Source organism: Primulina tabacum, chromosome 2 (assembly GCF_025594145.1).
Source record: "Primulina tabacum isolate GXHZ01 chromosome 2, ASM2559414v2, whole genome shotgun sequence".
Classification (NCBI taxonomy): Eukaryota; Viridiplantae; Streptophyta; class Magnoliopsida; order Lamiales; family Gesneriaceae; genus Primulina; species Primulina tabacum.
In genome coordinates this window covers 96,463-118,155 of record NC_134551.1, presented here as the reverse complement: position 1 = coordinate 118,155, position 21,693 = coordinate 96,463, and the positions used below count along the sequence as shown (strand labels likewise).

The following is a 21,693-nucleotide window of genomic DNA, read 5'->3' as shown; positions in this document are numbered from 1 at the left end:
TCTTCTTGGTCGACCAACACCAATTTCTTCTTGGTCGAAACGACTAAAAAACAGTAGTCTACCATGCGGTCGACCAAACAATGGTCCACCAAAACTTTGATCGACCATAGCTTTGGTCGACGTCGACCAATTCAAAAGAATTGGTCGACGTCGACCAATTCAAAAGAATTGGTCGACCAAAAGCTTTGGTCTTTGACCAAAGCTTGGTCAAAGACCAATGCTTTGATCGAAAGAATTGGTCGATCAAAAGCTTGGTCAAAGACCAAAGTTGGTCGATCAATTTGGTCGATCGTTGATGGTCGATTGTTGTTGATTGTTGGACATTGTATTGATTTTTATAATTATTGGACATTGTATTATGTTTGATAATCATTCGACATTGTATTGATCTTTTAATTATTGGACATTGTATTGATCTTTTTTATTTCGATTTAAGTATTTATGGTCAGTTTTTGGGTCGACCCTGGTGATTTCTGGGTCGACCTTGTTGATCCATGTTGATATTGGGTCGACCATGTTGATCTCTGGGTCGACCCATGTTGATTTTGGGTTGATCAAGGTTGCTTTTGGGTCAACTTTTTTTCTAACACATGAATCCATAATTAAAAGAAAAATATGACCGATAATTACTTAATTTTGACGGATAATTACACAATTTTGACCAATGGTGCATGTTTTTAACGTATGAATCACATAATTTCACAATCATGTTCTATAATGTTACATATTATGACATATGAGTCATAATTTCACAAGTATGTTACATATGTTTTGACATATGAGCCACAATTTCACAATTATGTTATATGTTTTACCATATGAATAACAATTTCACGACTATGTTACATGTTTTAACATATGAATCAGTGTTTTAACATATGAATCAGAATTTCACAACTATGTTACATGTTATAACATATGAATCATACTTTCACAAATTTCACAATTATGTTATATGTTTTAATATATGAATCACAATTTCACAACTATGTTCCATGTTTTAAAATATGAATCACAATTTCACAACTATGTTCCATGTTTTAACATATGAATTACAATTTCACAAATTTCACAATTATGTTATATGTTTTAACATATGAATCACAATTTCATAACTTTGTTGCATGTTTTAACATATGAATCACAATTTCACAAGTATGTTACATATTTGAATATATAAATCACAATTACATAATCACAAGTATAGTATGTTCTATAATGTAATATGTTTTAACTTATTATGTTACATGTTTTGACATATAAATCTCAATTTCACAACTATGTTACTATTTTAACATATGAATCACAATTTCAATTGAATTACATGTTTTAACATAAAAATCACAATTATATGTTATCACAATCTCAATTGAATTACATGTTTTAACATAAAAATCACAATTACATGTTTTAACATATGGATCATAATTTCACAACTGTATTGCATATTTTAACACATGAATCACAATTTCATTACATAATATTACATGATTTAACATATGAAACACATATTTAACTTGGGTCGCCAAAGTAGCATTTATGTACCAACTTGGGTCGACCCAAAGTTCCAGCCTTTTGAGTATACCCAAAATTCCAATCTCTTGGGTCGACCCAAAATTTTATTGATCGACCCAAAATTTTGTTGGTCGACTAAGAAGAAATTTCTTCTTGGTGGACCAACATTTTGGTCATTTGGTCTACCAAGAAGAAATTTTGGGTCGATCAATAAAATTTTGGGTCGACCCAAAAGATTGAAATTTTGGGTATACTCAAAATGCTGGAACTTTGAATTGGTCGACCAAAGCAATGGTCGACTTTGACCAAAGCAATGGTCGACCATTGTTTGGTCGACCAAAGTTTTGGTGGACTACTGTTTTTTGGTCGTTTCGACCAAAACGTGGTCGAAATTTTCTTCCTCAACCAGTCGATTGACGAACGAAAATAAACAATAAATCGAAATAAACGTTAATATTATCAGATTATATGTAATCAAATTTAATGATGTATTTACACTTAAAACACAGGGACATTTAAATAAATTGATTTATGGATCATTTTTTTTAAATTCTTCGTATCCCACTTCCTTTTCCCTAAATTTCCCGTTTTTCATCTCGCACTTTATTTATTTATTTTTATGGTTTTTCTTCCACTTTCCCATTTTGCCCAGATTTTGAACAGTCTCACAATAATTGTTCATAATCCATTGTTTTTCATCATTAATCGATTCATCACCACCCGTTGGATTTGATGACTTATGTTGCCGGCTATCGTTGACACGGTAGCTCCGCAGCCCTGCTCGAACGGTTAGATTTTCTCTGCTCAACAATTCAATTCATTGCGTGTGTTCTACCGGATTTCGATTCAAATGGATCCCCAGAAATATGGGTTTAATTCTCCATCATTGGGGCCGGGAAAGGCCGCGGCTGCTGGCCTCTCCCGTCCACCTCGACTTGCGAAGCTTCGAAAACCTTTTGCTGGCCATCGCCCCAATTTATTCCGACCCGTTTTTCAAGGTGGCATGGTGCAAGGTATTCAGGATTCAGGCTTTGAATCTTTACGCATTGATCCGGGTCTTGAGCCGGTTCAACAGAATCTGGGTCGAGGGTCTGTGTGTGTGGCAAAGGATAGTATTCCCAGTAATTCTAGTAGTAACCTGTTTGCTGATGTAGAGAGGAGTAAATTGGTGGATGAAATGAGGAGATTGGGAGTTGAAAGCAGTGCGGCGGAAAATATGAAAGTGAATATGGGTAGCGGTTCAAGTACTAGCGATTGCGTCAATTTGAGCAATGAAGGTCATGCTTTTCTAGGAGTTGATGAACGTGTGAAAGCTGAACTGCCTGGTGAAATGAGAAGATCGCACATTGGAAATGAACACTTCAGTAACCTACATGGTCAGAATGTGGTAGGGGAGCTTCATGATAAGATGAAGAATATGAATATTAAAGAATATGGGAACGTTTGTTCCAAGAATTTTACTTTTGGGAGAGATAACTATGATGGGTCTTTTATTGTGAGCTTCGATTCTATGCTTCCGAACAAAATGAAAAATTTGAACCTCAAGTGTTCTTCAAGTACTTCGCTGGATGATGGTGTTATTTCTGGTGACAAGAGTAAAATTGTTCTCGGGGCCGGTCGAAATATTAATGAGCCTGATCGCAGGAATATTGCTGCTGAAGTAGGAAGCAGTCATGAGCGAATTAAAACAGAAGTGGCTTCTGTGACAAAACCTATGCATGGCATGCAGACTGAGAATTTGACTGATGGAAATTTGTACAATTATTCAGGGTCTATGAATTCGGGATTTACTTTTCGGGCCGGGATACAAAGCCAAAATAGTGAAATTCACATGAGAAACAGTCACAATACTTCAACATCCTCGCCATCGTTTCCATCCAGTGGGGTTCCTTCCCAACCTGATAGGGATGAAGCTGAGGTGCCTTCTATGGATGGGGTTCACAACGAAGCTGAATTTATTTTTACTAGCGAGCAGGATGGTATGACACAACCTATGGAATTCAAGACCCCAGAAACAAAAGGACCCTTAGGTTTCGGCTTAAATAGAAAAGTGGAGACAAAACGAGAATCAGTTAAAGACATTGGTTTGAAAAAAAAGAAGGGGAAGTGGAAGAAACCCGCACATGTTCCATTAAGGTTTGGGCAAGACTTTGTCTTGCCTGGAAAATTCCAAGAAAATGCTGAATCTTCTGACTCATATTCACCCATGGATGTCTCTCCATATGAAGAAACATTGGTTGACAGTAGTTTTTCGAGAGAGACTTCTGTGGCATCAGAGGAGTCTTTTCATCTTGATGAAAATTCTACAAGTGAATCTAACCCAGATTTTTCCACCGATACAGCTGACGAAGGTCTAGTTTCCGCAGCAGGGCGCTTGTGCATAAACAAATGCAATGTAAAGAAAGGACAAGGTGAAGAATCTACAGTTTATGAAGGTATTGGAGTTGAAAGTACTGAAGAAGACACTGTTTCAGGAGCTGAAACGGAAAGCTTCAAGTCTGCTACCGAGGAGTTAGATTACAGTTGTGACTCTTTTGTCACTGCAGGAGGTGCTGAGATCGATTGCTGCACGTCTTCTATGAGACAAGATATCGATAGAGGGAGTCAATACGATCACAATACAAATTTGGCAGACATTGGCACTCCTAGCTTCATTTTTGCTGCATCATCTGCAACTCTCTCTGAAACTTCAGCACCAATGCGTGTCCAAAAGAAGAAACATTGGATCAAAGTTGGCCCTGACTCACATATCTCCCTTCCAACTGCCAAAGTTTCGCATGATTCTTCTCATCTGCCCCCTTTCCGACTTCGGGAATCTTCATTTTCTTCTCTTGAGCAGGATCAAAAAGGTGATTTTTCTCCTCTTTTGGGCCAAAAAGATGACAAGTCTAAGCAAGTTAAAAAACCAGAGATAAAGGTAGTAAATATATCTACCACAGCTGCAAGCATTGCTGCTCAAGAATCCTGTGAAAAGTGGCGCCTCAGGTGTGTTCTCATTTATTTATATAACTTAATATTTGTGGAATTCATGTTTTTCTGGTACAGAATGGTGATTATCTTTCAATTTTTTCTCCTCACTAATGGTGATTTGGTTATTTTATGCATCCCGTTTGCTGCACTTTTTTCTTTTTCCATGCTCATGCTCCTGATATTGTTTGACATCAGAGGGAATCAAGCCTATGCAATGGGGGACTTCTCAAAAGCCGAAGAGTACTACACTTACGGATTGAATTATATTTCTCAAACTGAGGCATCTAGAAGCTGCCTTAGGGCTCTAATGTTGTGCTACAGCAATCGTGCTGCAACACGGATGTCACTTGGAAGAGTGAGGGAAGCACTAGAAGATTGTACTAAAGCTGCTGCATTAGATCCCAGTTTCCTCAGGGTGCAAGTTCGAGCTGCCAGGTAAGAAGTGTTTTAATTGCTTTGTGTCCCATTCAGCTCCTTGCTTCATGGTGTGGTCCCACCACTGTTATCTCATTTTTTTTAAAATCTGGTATAATTTACAATTTTTATCAGTCTCACTTTTTCCATGGAAAAAGAAAAGGAAAAGGTTAAGTTAGTGGGGCAAAACTAGAGATTTATTTTTAGCATTTGGAGTCATGGCTTGGGGCAACCCCTCCCTGCTATTTTAGGGCCTAACCGCCTAAGTGGAAGAATGCTAGAGAAGATTCTAAATCTACCCTTTGGCCAGTGGTTATTAATCAACTCCCCAGAAAGTACACAAAGAAGAGATACATAGACTTCATTTTAGAGGTGTAGATTCAAAGAGTGATTAACCCTTTTATGCACAGTAAGATCTGGTATTTTCCCGAATCTTTGAGATGTGAGGAGTATTATTGTGCTACAAAATATGATTGGGAATTCTGGCTGTCAATTAGAATTCAGATGGAGGGCATGGAAGAATAGTTATATGGCCCTGCAACCCACATTAAGAGGGATGAATTTTGGGATAAATTAGAAGCATCAAACAAACTTTTTGAGGGCAGGTGGTGTATAGGAGGGGATTATAAGTAGTGAGACGTTTGAAGAAAAGTCGAAGAGCTCCAGATGTTCATGGAAAGCAACCAGATTGTTACAAGGCATATTCAAGAATATTGACAGTTGCAGTTGGGAGTAGACTAAGGTTTTGAGGTTTTTATTAACTGAGTTATTAGTTCCAACATAAAACCACCGGTTCATTTGGGATTTTCATTGGTCAATTGAGAGCTGGTTAATTGAAAGACTTATTGGGGAAGTTGATGTCAGGGAGTTATCAGAGAAGGACTCAACAATCTATGCTGCATCACGGTTCCAACCCGCTGAGAACCAACCCAGTAAAACATGATGATAGAACAATTGAGAGGGAGCCTAAACGAGGTCAGTTGAAAGCTATGGAGGACAGTGGTAGGCTAAGAACGGACATGAAGTGGCATGAAGCAATCATTGTTACCAAAGGTAGGGTGAATATCTCTCGGGTGCTTATTCAAATCGTTCTTGGGAACTCTACAAATAAATATGTAGAACTATTTCCGTTCCAAGCCAACAAAGCAGTATGGTGGCCATCGAATTCAGATGAGTTCGCATACTTTTTTTTTATAAGAAACGATATTTTATTAATGATAATGTAAGAACAAATTACATCAGTGGACTAGTGGTCCACTATATGATGAAGTACATATTACGATATAAAGCTGAAAAGAGGATTCTTCGATAATGGGGTGTCTTTGGACTTCGAGGAGTTGAGACCGGATATTAATATGTCAGATATGGTAGACAAATGTTGCAACAGCTAAATTAGGATTTGTGGGCTACCTTGGAATTTATGGTCGCTGGATACCTTCAAAATCATCGGGGATCACTGCGGGGGCTTGCTGGACATCAGCACTAATACATTACTTTTCCGTGATCTGGAAGCAGCTAAGATTAAGGTGAAGGGCATTGAAGGAGAGTTTATTCAGAGCAGGATGCAGATTCCGTTGGAAGGGAGAATATAGAGATAAGAATTCGGGTAGATTCCTTCGATCCTGTAGCCTATGAGTAGTATGAACGGCAAACATATGCCCAAGTTGTGGTGAATGGCCAGAAGACCTTGGCGGGATGGGGCAACACAAACATTTATAAGAAACATATAATGGCGGAGTCCATAAGCTGTCCTATTAAAGAAAGAAAGAATCAGGGGTTATACTAGATCAACTAATGAGCAAGGAAGACAGGAGGATAGGATTTGGATATGGGATAACGGGGAAAGGATGGAAGACGCACAGGGCACTAGGCCTTTGAAGGAACAACAGAAACGATCAGCAAGAAAGAGCTAGACATCGGCACCACCATTGGGGGGAAAAGTATTCAAGATAGTGAGGAAAGTCGTCCCAAAAGAAGCAACAAAATTCAGACGCTCACCAATTCATTCTATGACTAATATAGACGGCGAGGAGCAAGACAATAGGATGGATGCTGCAACCAATAATCAACTAGTGCCTACTTATGGGAACGTCTATCGCAGAAGACATAAAAGAGGCAGTGTTGGGGAAAATGCGGGTTACGACGATGATGGGATTACAGATTCAGGCCTCTTTAACAGGGAGGATAGCAAGAAGTTGGGGCTACATGATTCAGAGGACATAATAGAAATCGAGTTTGATGACTCACAAGATAATTTGCTGGATATTGAATCTGATCCCTCAGAGTCTGGTAGTCGGGTTTTCTTCCGATCAGAGAAGCCAACAAGAATTGTAGAAGAGGCAGCGGTAATGAAGGGGTTGTTCTCACCATCGAAGGGGATTATGTCTATCACCGAGCCACTTCAACCTGAAAATGCAAACCTAATGTGGGTACTAAACAACATTCACTCTTCATTTCTAAACCATTCTTTCAAGCTCCATTCTATTTTACCTGCGTCGTTTTCAGTACTGGGGTTGTCTAGTGGTCTATTAGGAGGAGGGACAGAGAGGGTAGATGTCTTGTCGGGTTCCAAGAGAGAAATTTCCAAAGGGTTTGAGGTGGAGAATAATATGTGTGCTGCGAGGGAAATCGGGGGAGATTGTACAGATGGAAACTGTTGGATTGGGATGAAGAAATCGACGGGTCTCTTAAGTAGAAAACTATACAGGTTAAAGTGTGGAATAAACTACGAGAGAGATTCGACCTCAAAGGGTCCCAATTCTTTGTTATGAAAATATGTTCTTGGAATATCAGGGGAGGAGGGGCGGCAAGAAGAAGAGAACTAGTTCGAACTGTCTTACGTAAGGAAACTCCGAATATATTGATGCTTTTGGAAACCAAGAAACAACAGGTGGATAAACGGTTTGTGGCAAGTTTGTGGAAGTCTAGATTTGTTGATTGGGTTTGTCTACCTTCGGTTGGGAGATCTGGGGGTATGCTAACGACGTGGGATCCTAGAGTGGTGGTGGTCAGTAATAACTTGATAAGGTAATTTTCCGTGTCGATTGAAATTCGTCAGAATGAAGAGATAAATTGGTGGTTTTCAGCCATTTACAGACCGGTCAAGCCAAGAGAGAGAGAGTTATCATGGGATGAATTAGCAGGCTTGAACTTTATTTGTGGTGGCAAATGGTGACTGGGAGGTGATTTTAATGTTGTCAGAAATATGGGAGAAAATATGAACCAGCTCTCAAACACCAAGAGCATGTTATGTTTGATAGTTCAGTAAGGGAATTGGGACTTCATGACCCTCCACTGTTGAACGCAAAGTACATGTGGTCAAATTTTAGGGCCGATCCGATTTGTTGCCGCTTAGACATATATCTCATCTCCAGGGGCTGGAGGGACATTTTCCCCACTTTCAGAGACAGTGCTACCCAGAATTACATCGGACCACTGTCCGGTGACGTTTGATACCGCTAAGTTGACTTGGGGCCCTGCGTCGTTTAGATTCGAGAATGCTTGGTTGTCACACCATAATTTTAAAGATTTAGTCCAGTCATGGTGGAATAATGAGGATATTCAGGGGTGAGAATGGTATAAGTTTATGAAAAAACTAAAAGGGATTAAAGTCGAGGTTTCCAAATGGAATAGAGAGGTTTTCTCGTGTCAGATACACGGAGTTGGCTTACAAGATAAATCGGTTGGATGAGTTAGAGGCTGAGGGAGGTTGGTCTGAAACTCTTCATGAGGAAAGAAGGGGCGCAAGGTGTGAATTGGAAATTCTGTCGTTTAGAAGATTCCAAATGGAAAGTCAATAAGCGAAAGTGAGATGATTGAGGGAAGGGAATCAGAACTCAAAATTTTTTCCTTTCTTTATTGAACAACAGAAAGAACAAATCAACGATAGATAAAGTGGAGTTGGAGGATGGGTTTGTGGTTATGGAGGAGAGACAGATTGAAGACAACATTATTAGCTTCTATAGGAACCTGTATAGAAAATCGGACCGGGGGGGATTCGATGGGTTGGAATAGTGCCCTTTAGATAGGCTTGAATCGGAGGAGTTGGAGATTCCATTTTCAGAGGAAGAGATTAAAAACCGGTGTTTGAGAGTGATGGATCCAAAGCTCCAGGGCCGGACGGGTTTACATTGGCTTTCTTTCTAAAGAGTTGGGATACGGTCAAAGCAGATTTAATGAAGGTATTTGCTGAATTTTTTGAAGGAGGTGTTGTTAATGGCATGACAAATGAAACCTATATTTGCCTAATACCAAAGAAACAAGAAGCGATTAAGGTTAATGACTTTAGATCAATTAATCTGACAACGAACTTGTATAAAATATTGGCCAAAGTCTTGACAAATAGGCTGACGAAAGTATTGAACAGTACAATAGCGGAGAACCAATGTACTTTTTTAAAGGAAGACATATTCTGAACTGTTGTCTCATTGCGAATGAAGTTGTAAAGGAATATCGACGGAAAAAAAAGAAAGGTTGGGTGCTTAAAGTTAACTTGGAAAAGGCGTACGATAACGTCGATCGTAGAATATTTGTTTGAGGAACAATGCATTACTCGGGAAATGGTGGTGGAGATGTTCAGTGGAAAGGGAGACGTGGAAAAAAGTTATAAAAAGCATTTATGGTCTTCAAGATAATGGGTGGGTCGTGGGGTTGGCCAGGAATTCGACATTCAGAAGCCCTTGGAAATTTATATCTCGTTCTTACATGGTTTTTCATCAATTGTGTGGGGTGGTGTTAAAAGAGTGTAATATCATTCGTTTTTGGTGAGATGTTGGGGCGCGGGGGGGGAGGGGGGTCCATCGTTTAAAGAGCGCTTTCCATTTCTTTTTCGGATATGCACCACAACTAATAAACCGATCCGTAAATTTTTAGATGTTGTCGATATAGGAGTCAATTCTATCTTTCAATGAGATGTGCGTTTTAGAAGAGATTTAAATGAGGTCGAACTAGGTGAGTTCGCTAATCTTTTAGGGGTCTTAGATGCTGTTAGGTACTTAGGTTGGAGTTGGGCACGGAGGATTTTCGAGTTTGGTTGGGCGATTCTTCCGGTTTGTTTTCTGTTCGATCTTTCTACGATTCTTTCTTTTTAAGTTCTAATTTCCCGTTATTATCTTATTATGATAATATCTGGAAAGTACCTATCGTTGTTTGTGGCTTTGGGGGAAACTTCCCACTTGTGACTCGGTGCAAAGAAGGTGGCATGTCTATGTCTTATGCCCGCAATGGTTCACTTTATGTCATAAGCAAGAGGAGAATCAGGACCATCTACTGGTGTAGTGTTCTTTTTCGAGTGGTATATGGATAAAAGTGTCGCAAGAGTTGAGATTTGAATGGACTTTTCCGAGAAGGGCCCATATTTACTCACTATGACCTTCTTCCACAGCTTCCCATCTTCCACGTGAAATCTCCACCACCATTTTCCTAACATAGCCTTGTTTCTTAACATAATTTTCCCAATACCCAATCCCTTTTTTCTTTGGGTTTGCACACTTATTCCCACGAAACCACACCTGTTCCCATGCAACCAAGTGATTATGAACTTCACCATCTGCTCCATCCCATAAAAAGTTCCTTTAAATTTTCTGCATCTCTTCCGCTATACCTTTAGGTACCCTGAAAAGAGACATATAGTATATCGGAAGTGCATTTAAAACAGATGTTATCAAAGTTAGTCTTCCCCCTTTTGACAAAAAAGCTTTTTTCCAACTTGTCAATTTTTTTCGACATCTTTTACAGAATAGGTTCCCAAAACGATGCTCGGAGGATTGAGTGTATGAATTTCCAACTAAACTAGAATTTAGTCGAACAAATTTAAGGAAATATTGAAATCATATGTTGAATGAATTTGTCCGAATTTTCAGTTCACATACCCTTGGTCGATTTGATTCGATTTGATAATTAACTCTGACAATTATGCATGCTTTTGACGATATTCCCTAAATTATTAAGATACTCTTTCAAGTTATGAAAAATAATTCAACACAATGAAATAATTAAATCTCTTTAATTATTTATCACAGACGATTGCATGAACGATTTGTGGAATCCTCTAGCTTTCGACCAACTGAACTGTTACTATCAACATATATTCAATTTTATATATCTATGTAAATTGTATCAATGGAATATGTTATTCGTTCCTATTACAAAATCTTCTCTCGAATTCAATTGCAGCATAATATTTTAGAAGTTAGCAACGCTTCAAAAATTCAAATAAATCAATAACGTAATCAAGCATAAATTAAAAGTTGAAATTATATTATAATGAACCAAGTTTTTGGGTATAATTCCCTAAATCCCAACAAAATAAAAAACTAGCTACTGTCGTTCATCATCAAAACAATAATTAAACAAAGTTTCTTCACCGAAAAAATATCAAAAGAAAGAGAAGAACAAAAAGACGTTGCACGGAATTTTGTCTTCCTTGCTTGCCTATTCAACTCCTGTGTTTCTCCACGTGCGTCGGCTGCTTGTGTGCGTGTATATATGATGATTTGTGCGTGTTCATCCTCCTTCATGTCTGCTAAGGTTCCCAAATTTATAGATGCCCCTTTAAAGTTCATAAAAGTCGAAAATCCGAGAAGATTTTTTTTCTTATCGTGTCGCCCTGGGGGGGTTCAGAAAACACCACCTTAGCATTACATGTTATGTCTTGGACTTCACGTTTTCTTCTGAGCGCTCTGGGGCGGTACTGTCCTAGCGCGAGATGCTCTGTCCCCATTCTTCAATTTTCACCGGTGCGCACTGAGGAGACCATAAATTACCGTACTAGCACGCCTCGTTCTATTCCAACTCTTGTTTTTCACTCCACCCTAGCTCGCTTCATTCTGTCCAGGAGTTCAGCTTTTCGCCTTTAACTTCGTAATTTTGGCTATTTTCCCTGCAAACCGGCCAACATACATGACAAATGACCATATGCATAAATTATGAACTAAAATGAATAAAATGCAGACTCAACACAATAAACTCATGAAATAACAGACTAAAAACGATATAATAAAACATGCAATAACGACACCTATCACACTTCTAAACACGTGTTCTTTTTTAAAATTTAATTTTAATCATTGTACAGAAGTATTTAAAAACATATCATACTTCCGATTGTTTCCTAAGAAGATAAACCCAACTTAGACTTGTATGATCATCAAGAAAAGTGATAAACTACTTTTTCTTAGGTTTGGTGTTTTAATGGTCTCCATATGTCACTGTGAATGAGAGAGAGGTTTAGATGCATGATATGGTTTGACTGGAAAATACACGGGCATGTTTAGCAAATTGACAAATATCACGTTGAAAATCTAGTGGATTTTTATTTTAAACAAAGTTGGAAACGAATATTTTAAATCAGGTACGATGACTTAATCTACATTGTCATCACATGTTATCATTATCATTAGAGTTTGAGGATGATTCCACACTAACTGTTAAGCTTGCCCATGCAATTTATTATCATCCTCAAAGTAATAAAGACCACCATCCTCCCTAGTATTGCCGATAATCTTTCCCGAATTCAGATCCTAAAAGGCACAAGAACAAAGAGAAAATATAGGACAACAATGTAAATTCCGGGTCAATTTGCTGATTGAACGTGGAGAACATTATGAAACATTAATGAGTTCGAGCTCGCAATTGACCTTTTTCCAACAATGGTTGAGAGAGAACCATCAGCTACTTCAATTTTTTTATTTACCGCACAAAGGATTATAAGTCGAGAGCAATCTGGTTGATCCAGTCATATGATGAATGGCCTCCGAATTAATGATCCAATGGCAATAGGGAACTGTTGAAACATTAAAAAATAACTAACATGTGATAATTTTGAGAATTGAACCAGCCTATACAGTTGGTCTAATTGTTCCGTAGTGGAGAAATGTTTTTTTTTTTAATCATGAAATTGATATAATGGTCAATTCAGATTTACAGCCAGGGAGCGGGTCCTTGGAACGCTGCAAAACTAGACTTGCTGCCAAGGGTTTTACCCAAACATTCGAATTGATTACCAAGAAACTTTTGGTCCAGTGGCAAAAAATAATACAATGAACATGCATTTGCACTCCACCACCATTTGCACCCACTGTATGTTTCCCTTGAGGCACTGATGTTATCTCCCATGTTTTATTTTCCCCAAGTCATTCATCTCCTAAAAGACAACCTTCTTCCATTCCAGAACCTTTAGAGCTTTCTATATAGTTTTAGGAACATCTACACTATGCATTATGCAACTGTGAGATGAAGATAGGTTATGACTTAGACAGGTATTTGTGTACTCATGGTTAGACTTTGGGTGTTGAATACATGTCCTAACACCTTTTAGAAGAGCAATGAAAAGGTTTAATGGTGTAGAAGATTTTGGTTCAACAGAAAATGACCGAGTTATACTCTACCTGGAGTTGAAGAGACTGTGATATTTGGATCAATTTTCGGATCAGACACCTGGTCATGTGGAAGCATGGTGTCTTCTTTACTTTAAAGTTGCTGTGTGCTCTATATTTTTATCCCCTCCATGTCTTATTGCTCAATAATCAACATGGTATCAGAGCAAGGAACAAGAAACTAGTAGTGCGTATTATTATTTTCATTCTTCACTTAATTAGGGTATAATGCAACTCATTATACACACACACACTTAACTTTTCTTGACTATGGAAGTAATTCCTATGAAATCAAAATCTTTTCATAATATATTAATTTCTAGATAGAAGAAAATTTGGAACATTTCCTATTTCTCTACAATCTTTATGTTTGTTGCATGTTTTATATTTCACAGCTGTTACCTTGCCCTAGGGGAAGTTGAGAATGCAATTCTTCATTATATGAAGTGTTTGCAAGCAGGGTCTGATGTCTGTGCAGACAGGAAGCTTTTGATTGAAGCCTCTGAGGGTCTTGATAAGGCGCAGGTAATGAAATCAACTAAATTATTGTGATTGAATTCTATTGACATTGGAATGATTGCTTGTTATAATTTGTATTGAAACCAAGTAATCTTTTCCAGTATATAGAAACCATGGGTGCGACGTGTAAAAATTTATGGTTTTTCTAACACTTGGATTATGAATCATTGTATTTTTGTCTCAGAAAGGGCCTTCTTTTACTGTTCAGATTCAGGGTGCTACTATTTCTTTTGAATCCAATTCACGAAATAATTTGATCTATGGACATTGGACAACATCATTGTGGTACATAATGAGGTTGCCTTGATCTGTAACATTTGAAATTTTTGAAAAGAAATATATTCGAACATTTTTCAGCAATGCTCCATAGAGGGGTTGCCATTACATGATCTTTCAATGAATTAAATTATCGATGACCTATCTTTGTTTCACCCCATCTTTTTGTTCATAAAACTTTAGAAACTTTTTGTGCGTTTGCTTTTCCGCAGAACCTAAGTATTGTCATTTCCAATCTTTAGATTTAACATGCACTCTATTCCTTGATACCAGATTAGTGAGCGGGTCTTGTAAATTTGCTAGATTGGTTCAGCTGCCAAAGCCAAATTTCTGAATTTTGAAAATACTGAGCGCCATTGACACATTGATGGTCGTGATAATTATCAAAGGTTTTGACTGTGTTGTCCTCCTGAAAATAATGAAATAATATAGCTTGAAATCTCTCTTATTTTTTTTGGCTTTCAGAAAGCTGCTGAATTAATAAAGCAAGCAGCAGAACTTTTGAGACGAAGAACTCGTAGTGATTCAGATTCTGCTATCAGTGTAATTGGAGAGGCTTTGATGATTAGCCCTTACTCGGAAAAATTCCTTCAAATGAAAGTGGATGCTCTTCTTATGGTATGAAATGATAGTCTCCAAAAAAGGCAATCTGTTGCATTTAATGGTTTAAAATCCAAAGATGTACTTCTTGAGTCTTGACTATACTCGACCTTTTGGTTTACAATGTCAATTGTACAAATATTGTTCTGTATTTCACTTACAGTTGAGGAAATATGACGAGCTGATTCAGTTATGCGAGAAGACTCTTGGAGCTGTAGAGTCAAACTTTCTGGTGTCTGGTGACAATAGCCAGTCAGGGGAGTTTCATGAATCTGACTTGAAGAGGTTTCCTTCTTTTAGAGTCTGGTGCTGCTCACTGATCCTTAAGTCCAACTTCTACTTAGGAAAACTTGAAGAAGCACTTGTTTTTCTAAAGAATCAAGAAGAATCAATGTTTCCCTTACAACGGTATTTAGCTTGTATAAGATTTTAGAACTGCTCTTTCTCCAACCCACGGCTTTATATTATCCCCTTGACTTGTTCTTTTTACAATCTACCTCTGTAGGAGTGAAGGGAAAACTCTAGAATCTATGATCCCATTAGTTGGTACTATACGTGAACTGTTGTCCCATAAGGTGAGTTTGTTCATTGTTTTAGTTCGGTCTCTTTGTTTAACACATCCATCTTGAAAATTTAGTCTTTGAGTAGTAGATAGATCAGTTGATACAGGTTTATACATGGGAATCATGTTCCTTATGATCGACAATGCATGGACAAGCTTTCTCTGATTACATTTCATGCAAGCCAAAATTTTTATGCGGCACACTGTCTTTTCCTGAACTATGTAGGATTTTTAAGATAACACTAGTGAATAATGTATCAATAAGCGAAAAAATCTGATTACAAATACCGAAAGTAATCAATGCTAATGCTAAGGAAATATTTTTGCTCGCTGATAGCTTGTACATGAATTTAGAGATTAGTTAGTGGCTTGCTGTTCCTTGGTTTGCGGTTTAAATGTTCCCTATATCTACAAAATGCACTGCCTGACTGCCATAAAGTAACCTACTCTTGACTAGGATTTTTTTATAACATCAATGCGGTATCGAACTTGTCCTTTTAAGTGTTAAAAGAGATACTTAGACCATTTTGTCTCTTTTCTGTATGTCTTTCCAAAATCTTAGGATTTACAGAGTTTCAGAAAAGTTACCTTTGAGATACTCTGAAATTGCATTTATGTTACCTTGTTCTACTATTGATTTTACAAAGAAACCAGGTCTTTATTGGGGGAAGAATCCTAGGTGTTACTTTTTAAATGGGTCAGTTGATAAAATGGTGATCTAGTTGTTTGATTTTGTCGATATCTGGCCATGCTTGTGCTAGTTAATTGTATTTTATTCAGTTGAATACTTAAGTTTCTTTCATCTGGGCACTTATATTGATTCTGGCCACATTTGCTAAAATTTATGCTTTGATTCTCCATAATGACGAACCGGATTCCATCTTCCTTTCCTTGATTGCTTCGCTAATAGAAGTATTTTACTTTGTGGTTATGTTTAGTGAATGGTTACCGTATGTCTTTTGATATAGATAAGCACTTATTTAAAATTGTACCAACTAGTAAAAAGTGGAGCATCGACCAAGTTTAAAACTTTTCAACTCTCATATTCTAATTATGAACCTGTTGCTACTTAGGCTGCAGGAAATGAAGCATACCAATCAGGAAAGCACACAAATGCTGTTGAGCACTACACTGCTGCTATATCTTGTTCTGTTGAATCGCGCCCTTTTGCAGCAATTTGTTTCTGTAACCGGGCTGCTGCATATCGAGCTGTGGGACAAATTATAGATGCCCTGGCTGATTGCAGCCTAGCAATCGCACTTGATGGAAATTATTTTAAGGTGTGGCTCTAAAGCATCATCAGTAAACCTGATTCCTATTACAATGACAAATTTTTTGGAAATGAGAACCTTATGACATGAATATTAATAGCTTTTAGATGTCACACCTTTGTTGAGTTTGATGCGAACTTTTTTATACTGTGCTTGAAGATGCAAGTTTTCCTGTGTCAAGCATGCTTTAATTTTTTTAAGAAAAATTCTTTCATGTGCATGCAGGCCATCTCCAGACGTGCCATGTTACACGAGATGATTAGAGACTATGGACAAGCTAGTATAGATCTTCAAAAATTTGTATCTCTTCAAACGAATGAGGTAGATAAGAAGACAAATCAATCTGGACCACCTGAAAAAATTAATGAACTGCGGCAGGCTCAACATAAGCTTTCTGAAATGGAAGAAGCAGCTAGAAAGGAAATTCCCTTAAATATGTATATCATTCTGTAAGTTTCTCTTTTTGTTCATGATAGACTAACTACCTTCATGTCGTAGTTTTATTCTTAGGGCTCATTTGGTTATATTGATAGGATAGTGTATGATTTTTCTAGTGATAGGTAGTATGATCGATAGGACAAGTAATAAAATGATATAATTATTTTGGTGGGTGTTTGTGGTGGCTGTTTTCTTCTGTTTTGTTCCTCATCAGTTGGGGAAAGAACATTGAAAGATGATAAGGTGCAAGTGGTTTGTGGCATTTTAACTCGGGTATAAATTCTTGGATGGGGAGTATCCCATCATGTATCAGGGATGAAGAGTCGTTCAAATCCACTGAAAATTATGGGGCCTTTAGATTTTGAGTTGGCCTATAATTTTTCCACCAAATAAAGGATGAACATGATACATAATCTATCCTACTCTTATCCCCACTGGGAAACACACCCTTAGTGTATAAAACTATTGTTATATCACACCTAACCATGCAAAGTTTGCGACTCCAAACAACAAAGAACTAGCCTCTTATAACTGTAAGATAAAGTTCAAGGATATATTTTTAAATCAAACAAATATATCTGAGATCATTCATTTGATCACTCTATTTATGAAATGAGAAAAAAATTATTTCCAACTGTAGTGACATTCTGTGGTTTTAATGATAGGGGAGTTGATCCATCTGCTTCTGCTTCAGAAATCAAGAAAGCTTACCGTAAAGCTGCACTAAAATATCATCCTGACAAGGTTTTAATAAAAGCAATTGCTCACGTCTTGTCTACATTCTCTTAAAGTGACAAGCAGCAGCATTGTCTTAAAGTGACAAGCAGCAGCATTGATGTGTAAAGTACGTAATATATATTTTTTGACGTAGGCTTGTCAATCTTTGGCTAGAAATGAAAATCCAGAAGATGGTATCTGGAAGGAAATAGCAGAAGAGGTCCATAAAGATGCGGACAGGCTCTTTAAAATAATTGGAGAAGCATATGCTGTACTATCAGACCCTTCTAAGGTATGCGATTTGTGAAACGTTGGGGCGTCTTTATAGCATGTAATTGTGTGCAAAGTTTCCATTTTGGTTATGTCTGTGCTATTTTCTTGTTTATTATTTATGTTTTACTTACTTAGTAAAGTATTATGTATTGCAGATAATTCATTATTTTTGTTTGTGAATTTCATTTCTCGAAGAAAAAGCAACTCCAAAATTCTTCTTGTTCTGTGATTGATGGATGAACCTCTTTCTTCTCCCTTGATATTCTGATATTCATTGCGACACCCTTTTCATCTCTGTTTTTTTGGCCATGTAGTTAATGTCAAAGTGTGATATATACCACTACACCAAGTACATTAAAGTATCATCCTGTGGATAATATACCTGCATGCACCATTGAAATCTTCGTTTGCTTGTGTTAATGTCTTGCACATGCAGCGCTCACGATATGATCTGGAAGAAGAGATGAGAAACACTCCAAACAGAAGCAATCACATGAATTCCTCAAATATGCATTCTGAATTTCAGAATTATTCATTTGGGAGAAGTAGCAATAGAAGACAATGGCAAGAGGCTTGGAGATCATATGGAAACTCGCCCAGAGAATCTGAAAAATATAGATATAATTGGTACTCATGATGACATTTCTTGATAAGAATCTAAAATTTCAAACCAAGAATCATATCATGGGCATTATGGAATATCAGTAAAGATCATGCTACGTTTGCTCCATGGAAGTTCCAGAAATTTTTCGACCGAATGATTTCACTGACCCAAAAGTAGATGTTTTCTCCATGGAGGCGATAAACATGAACTGGTCTGCTGCATGTAGCTATACTAGGAGGAACAAACATGTTCTAGATTCATACTGCCGGAAGGATTGATGTTGTTTGATATTTGCAAGGAGAAAGACACGCTATCGATGCAGGCAAGTGGTATGCCAAAGAGTAGTTGGGAGATGCTTTTGATTTTAACTTCATTGGTCATTTATCGACTAGGTGAGAGTAGCATTGCGTTTTGTCCAAGAAATTTATTTTTACGATTCAAAAATTGTGTTGATGTACATAAATTTCTGAGGACTTTTGCTGATGGAAAGGTTGCTATTGTTTATTTGATATTGCAGTTTACATTGCTATTCTATATTTATATATCTATAAAAGTGTGGATAAATGACATTTTTTTCGAATTGTGCAATAACAAAAATAACTTTCTATACACACTTCAAAAATACAATGTAACTCATATATTAATTTTATCAAATAACTCATCTTTATACTACATTTAAATGTTTATCCTTTTAATTTTTTCTCTACATATTTTTTCCTATGATTTTATTGTAATTTTGTAATTATATTTTTAGTGTAATTTCTAATTAAGTAATAATTATAGTATCATAAAAAGATATATGAAAAATTTATAACTGTATGTGCAATAATAGAATAACTAATATATTATATGAGTTTTTTAACAAAAAATTAAAAGTAAAGAGTTTAATTTTGATTTTAAAAGATAGTACGATTTCAAAAAAATATGAAAAAAATCATCTATGATGAATATATATGTTATAAGCATAATTATTTTATTAAATTGTATAACTAAAAAATTACATGTATTGTTTGTAAAATTAATCATCAATCAAAACTTTGAATATGTAATTAATGTAAAGAGATTTAATGAGCAATAAAAAGACTCTAAGTTATTTCTACTGTAAAAAAATAATATATGATATAATCCTTATAATAAATATGATTATAATGATCCTTGATTAGCAATTGTCAAAATATCAGAATTTTTTACATATGATATTTAATATATTTATTTAATTATTTTGAAATCAAACTAATTAATTCAATAGATACAAAAATAACATTTTTTATGAAATTTTATTTCTTTTGTTATATTTCAAATTTTAATGGTGAAAATCATACCAATAATTTAAAATTTATATTTAATAATTATTATATGAGTGTATTTGATATTTACTAGATAATCTTATTTGAATGTACATTTTTTTACATATGTTGATTTATTTATTATTTTAAAACTTATTTAACAAGAAATTAATAGTCATAAATGTTAGTCTATGAAATATCGATATATAGAATTAATTATCTATGATATAAAATTGTAAAAATGTTAAATTAAATATTATGAGTTATATTTTACTATCAATATTACTATTTCATTTGTTTTAATATTATTTTTATGAGTTAGTCACAGTGATTTTAAATTGATAATTATTTGTCTTTAGTATGCTTCGCTTTTGTAGATTATGATTTATACATTGATAAAATTCATAATTTGGTTGATTTTTAGGTTATTTGCTTTATACGTGATGTTTGAATACACAAATTTTTTTAAAAATTTGTTTCAGTTCATTTTGTTCTATATCTATGTTCATTACAATTCATTATATAACATAAAATCAACTGCTTGAATTTTAATTTGATAAACAATTTTGAAAGTAAGTTATATAAGTTCTTATAAATCATCTAATATGATAAGAAATTAAGCTCAGATAAATAACAAAATAATTCAAATTATTTTTTAGAAAATCAAAATTTTTTAATTTTTATATTATAATTGATATCACGTGCAACGTATGTGCATCATGCTAATATTTTTTAAAATATCTTTGGGAATCCCTTTTCAACCATCCATGGAGAAGAGTAAGGACGGTCGATTTATATTTTAAAAAGAAACATTCCATGAAATGATGAAACTAATAGGTACGAGTTACGACACTTCAGATCAAAACGTAATTTTTGTTGATAAATTAAGCAAGAGTGCATTTTTATAAAATTATTATTGTGAGGTACAAATACGATTGGTTTAATAAAAAATGCAAGTTGTAATACATTGGCAATTGTTCGGACATCAAAATTTTTGTTTTCATTTTTTTTCAAAATAAAAATTATCGTTGTATGTAAATTTTTTTTTTTTTAGTAAATTAGAGAAAAGACTTCAATCTATGTTTTAACTTAGCATGTACTCTCTAGGTCTTAAAAGCTTAGTTTAAACTCCTCAATTCTAAACAAAAAGTTCAAATACATCCTTGTTTTTATAATTGGCGCATAAATGATATCAGAATCGATTTAAAATTATTTCAAACATATAAAATTATTATTATTGTGTAATTAAATATTTGAGAAGAAGAATTTTTTCATATAATATGGATCCGATCACAAGTTTGAGATTAATTATTTGCAAGAATTATTCCAATATTTTGGAATATTTGAAATAAGAAGATTTAATCAAGGTTAGATATCAAGAGCAAGGTGAAACTAATTAGAATTCAAAGGTAAATTTATGATTTGGTCTAATAGGTTCTTGAAAATAGTACTAGATTCCTCTAAGTTCTCTGAAGATATTAGAGAAATCCAAAAAATGGTACATAATTATGGCAGTATACTATAATATGTACAACAATAAGTGAAAAAAAAAAAACAAAACATTTAACCAACGAAGAAAAAATGATCAATTTAATTAAAAATATTTTAGAGAATAAATTAATCTGATGATAACTTTAGAAATAATTGGTCTCAATAATCTCCAAGACCTGGCATAATATTTTTTAAATCTCAAAGTCATAGATCTGAAGATTAACACAAATGTGATGAACCACCCGCAATAAGTCGGCGAGGTAAGCTTGCCCATGTCTCATAAAAGACCAAAATATATATATATGCATCTTTCTATTTTCCTGTTCAAGATCAATGTTAGTGCAGACGGCTGCAAATCCTAGAATCAAGGATATATAAAACC

General features: G+C 35.6%; 1 protein-coding gene across 2 annotated transcripts; it reads left to right on the top strand.

Annotated features, from left to right (window-relative positions):
* The first annotated feature begins 2,137 nt into the window (after positions 1 to 2,137).
* Positions 2,138 to 19,045, top strand: LOC142521832 (uncharacterized). 2 transcript variants are annotated; one of them, XM_075625009.1, is made up of 11 exons: positions 2,138 to 4,500; positions 4,681 to 4,920; positions 13,670 to 13,799; positions 14,535 to 14,687; positions 14,833 to 15,077; positions 15,175 to 15,244; positions 16,305 to 16,511; positions 16,728 to 16,951; positions 17,606 to 17,684; positions 17,812 to 17,949; positions 18,367 to 19,045. In XM_075625009.1, the coding sequence occupies exons 1-11, from the start codon at positions 2,366 to 2,368 to the stop codon at positions 18,565 to 18,567; spliced, it is 3,822 nt and encodes a 1,273-aa protein (XP_075481124.1). In that variant the 5' UTR covers positions 2,138 to 2,365; the 3' UTR covers positions 18,568 to 19,045. The 2 variants fall into 2 exon arrangements, with proteins under 2 accessions (XP_075481124.1, XP_075481128.1); XM_075625013.1 differs by lacking the exon at positions 18,367 to 19,045 and having other exon boundaries at positions 17,832 to 17,949.
* Positions 19,046 to 21,693: the final 2,648 nt, after the last annotated feature.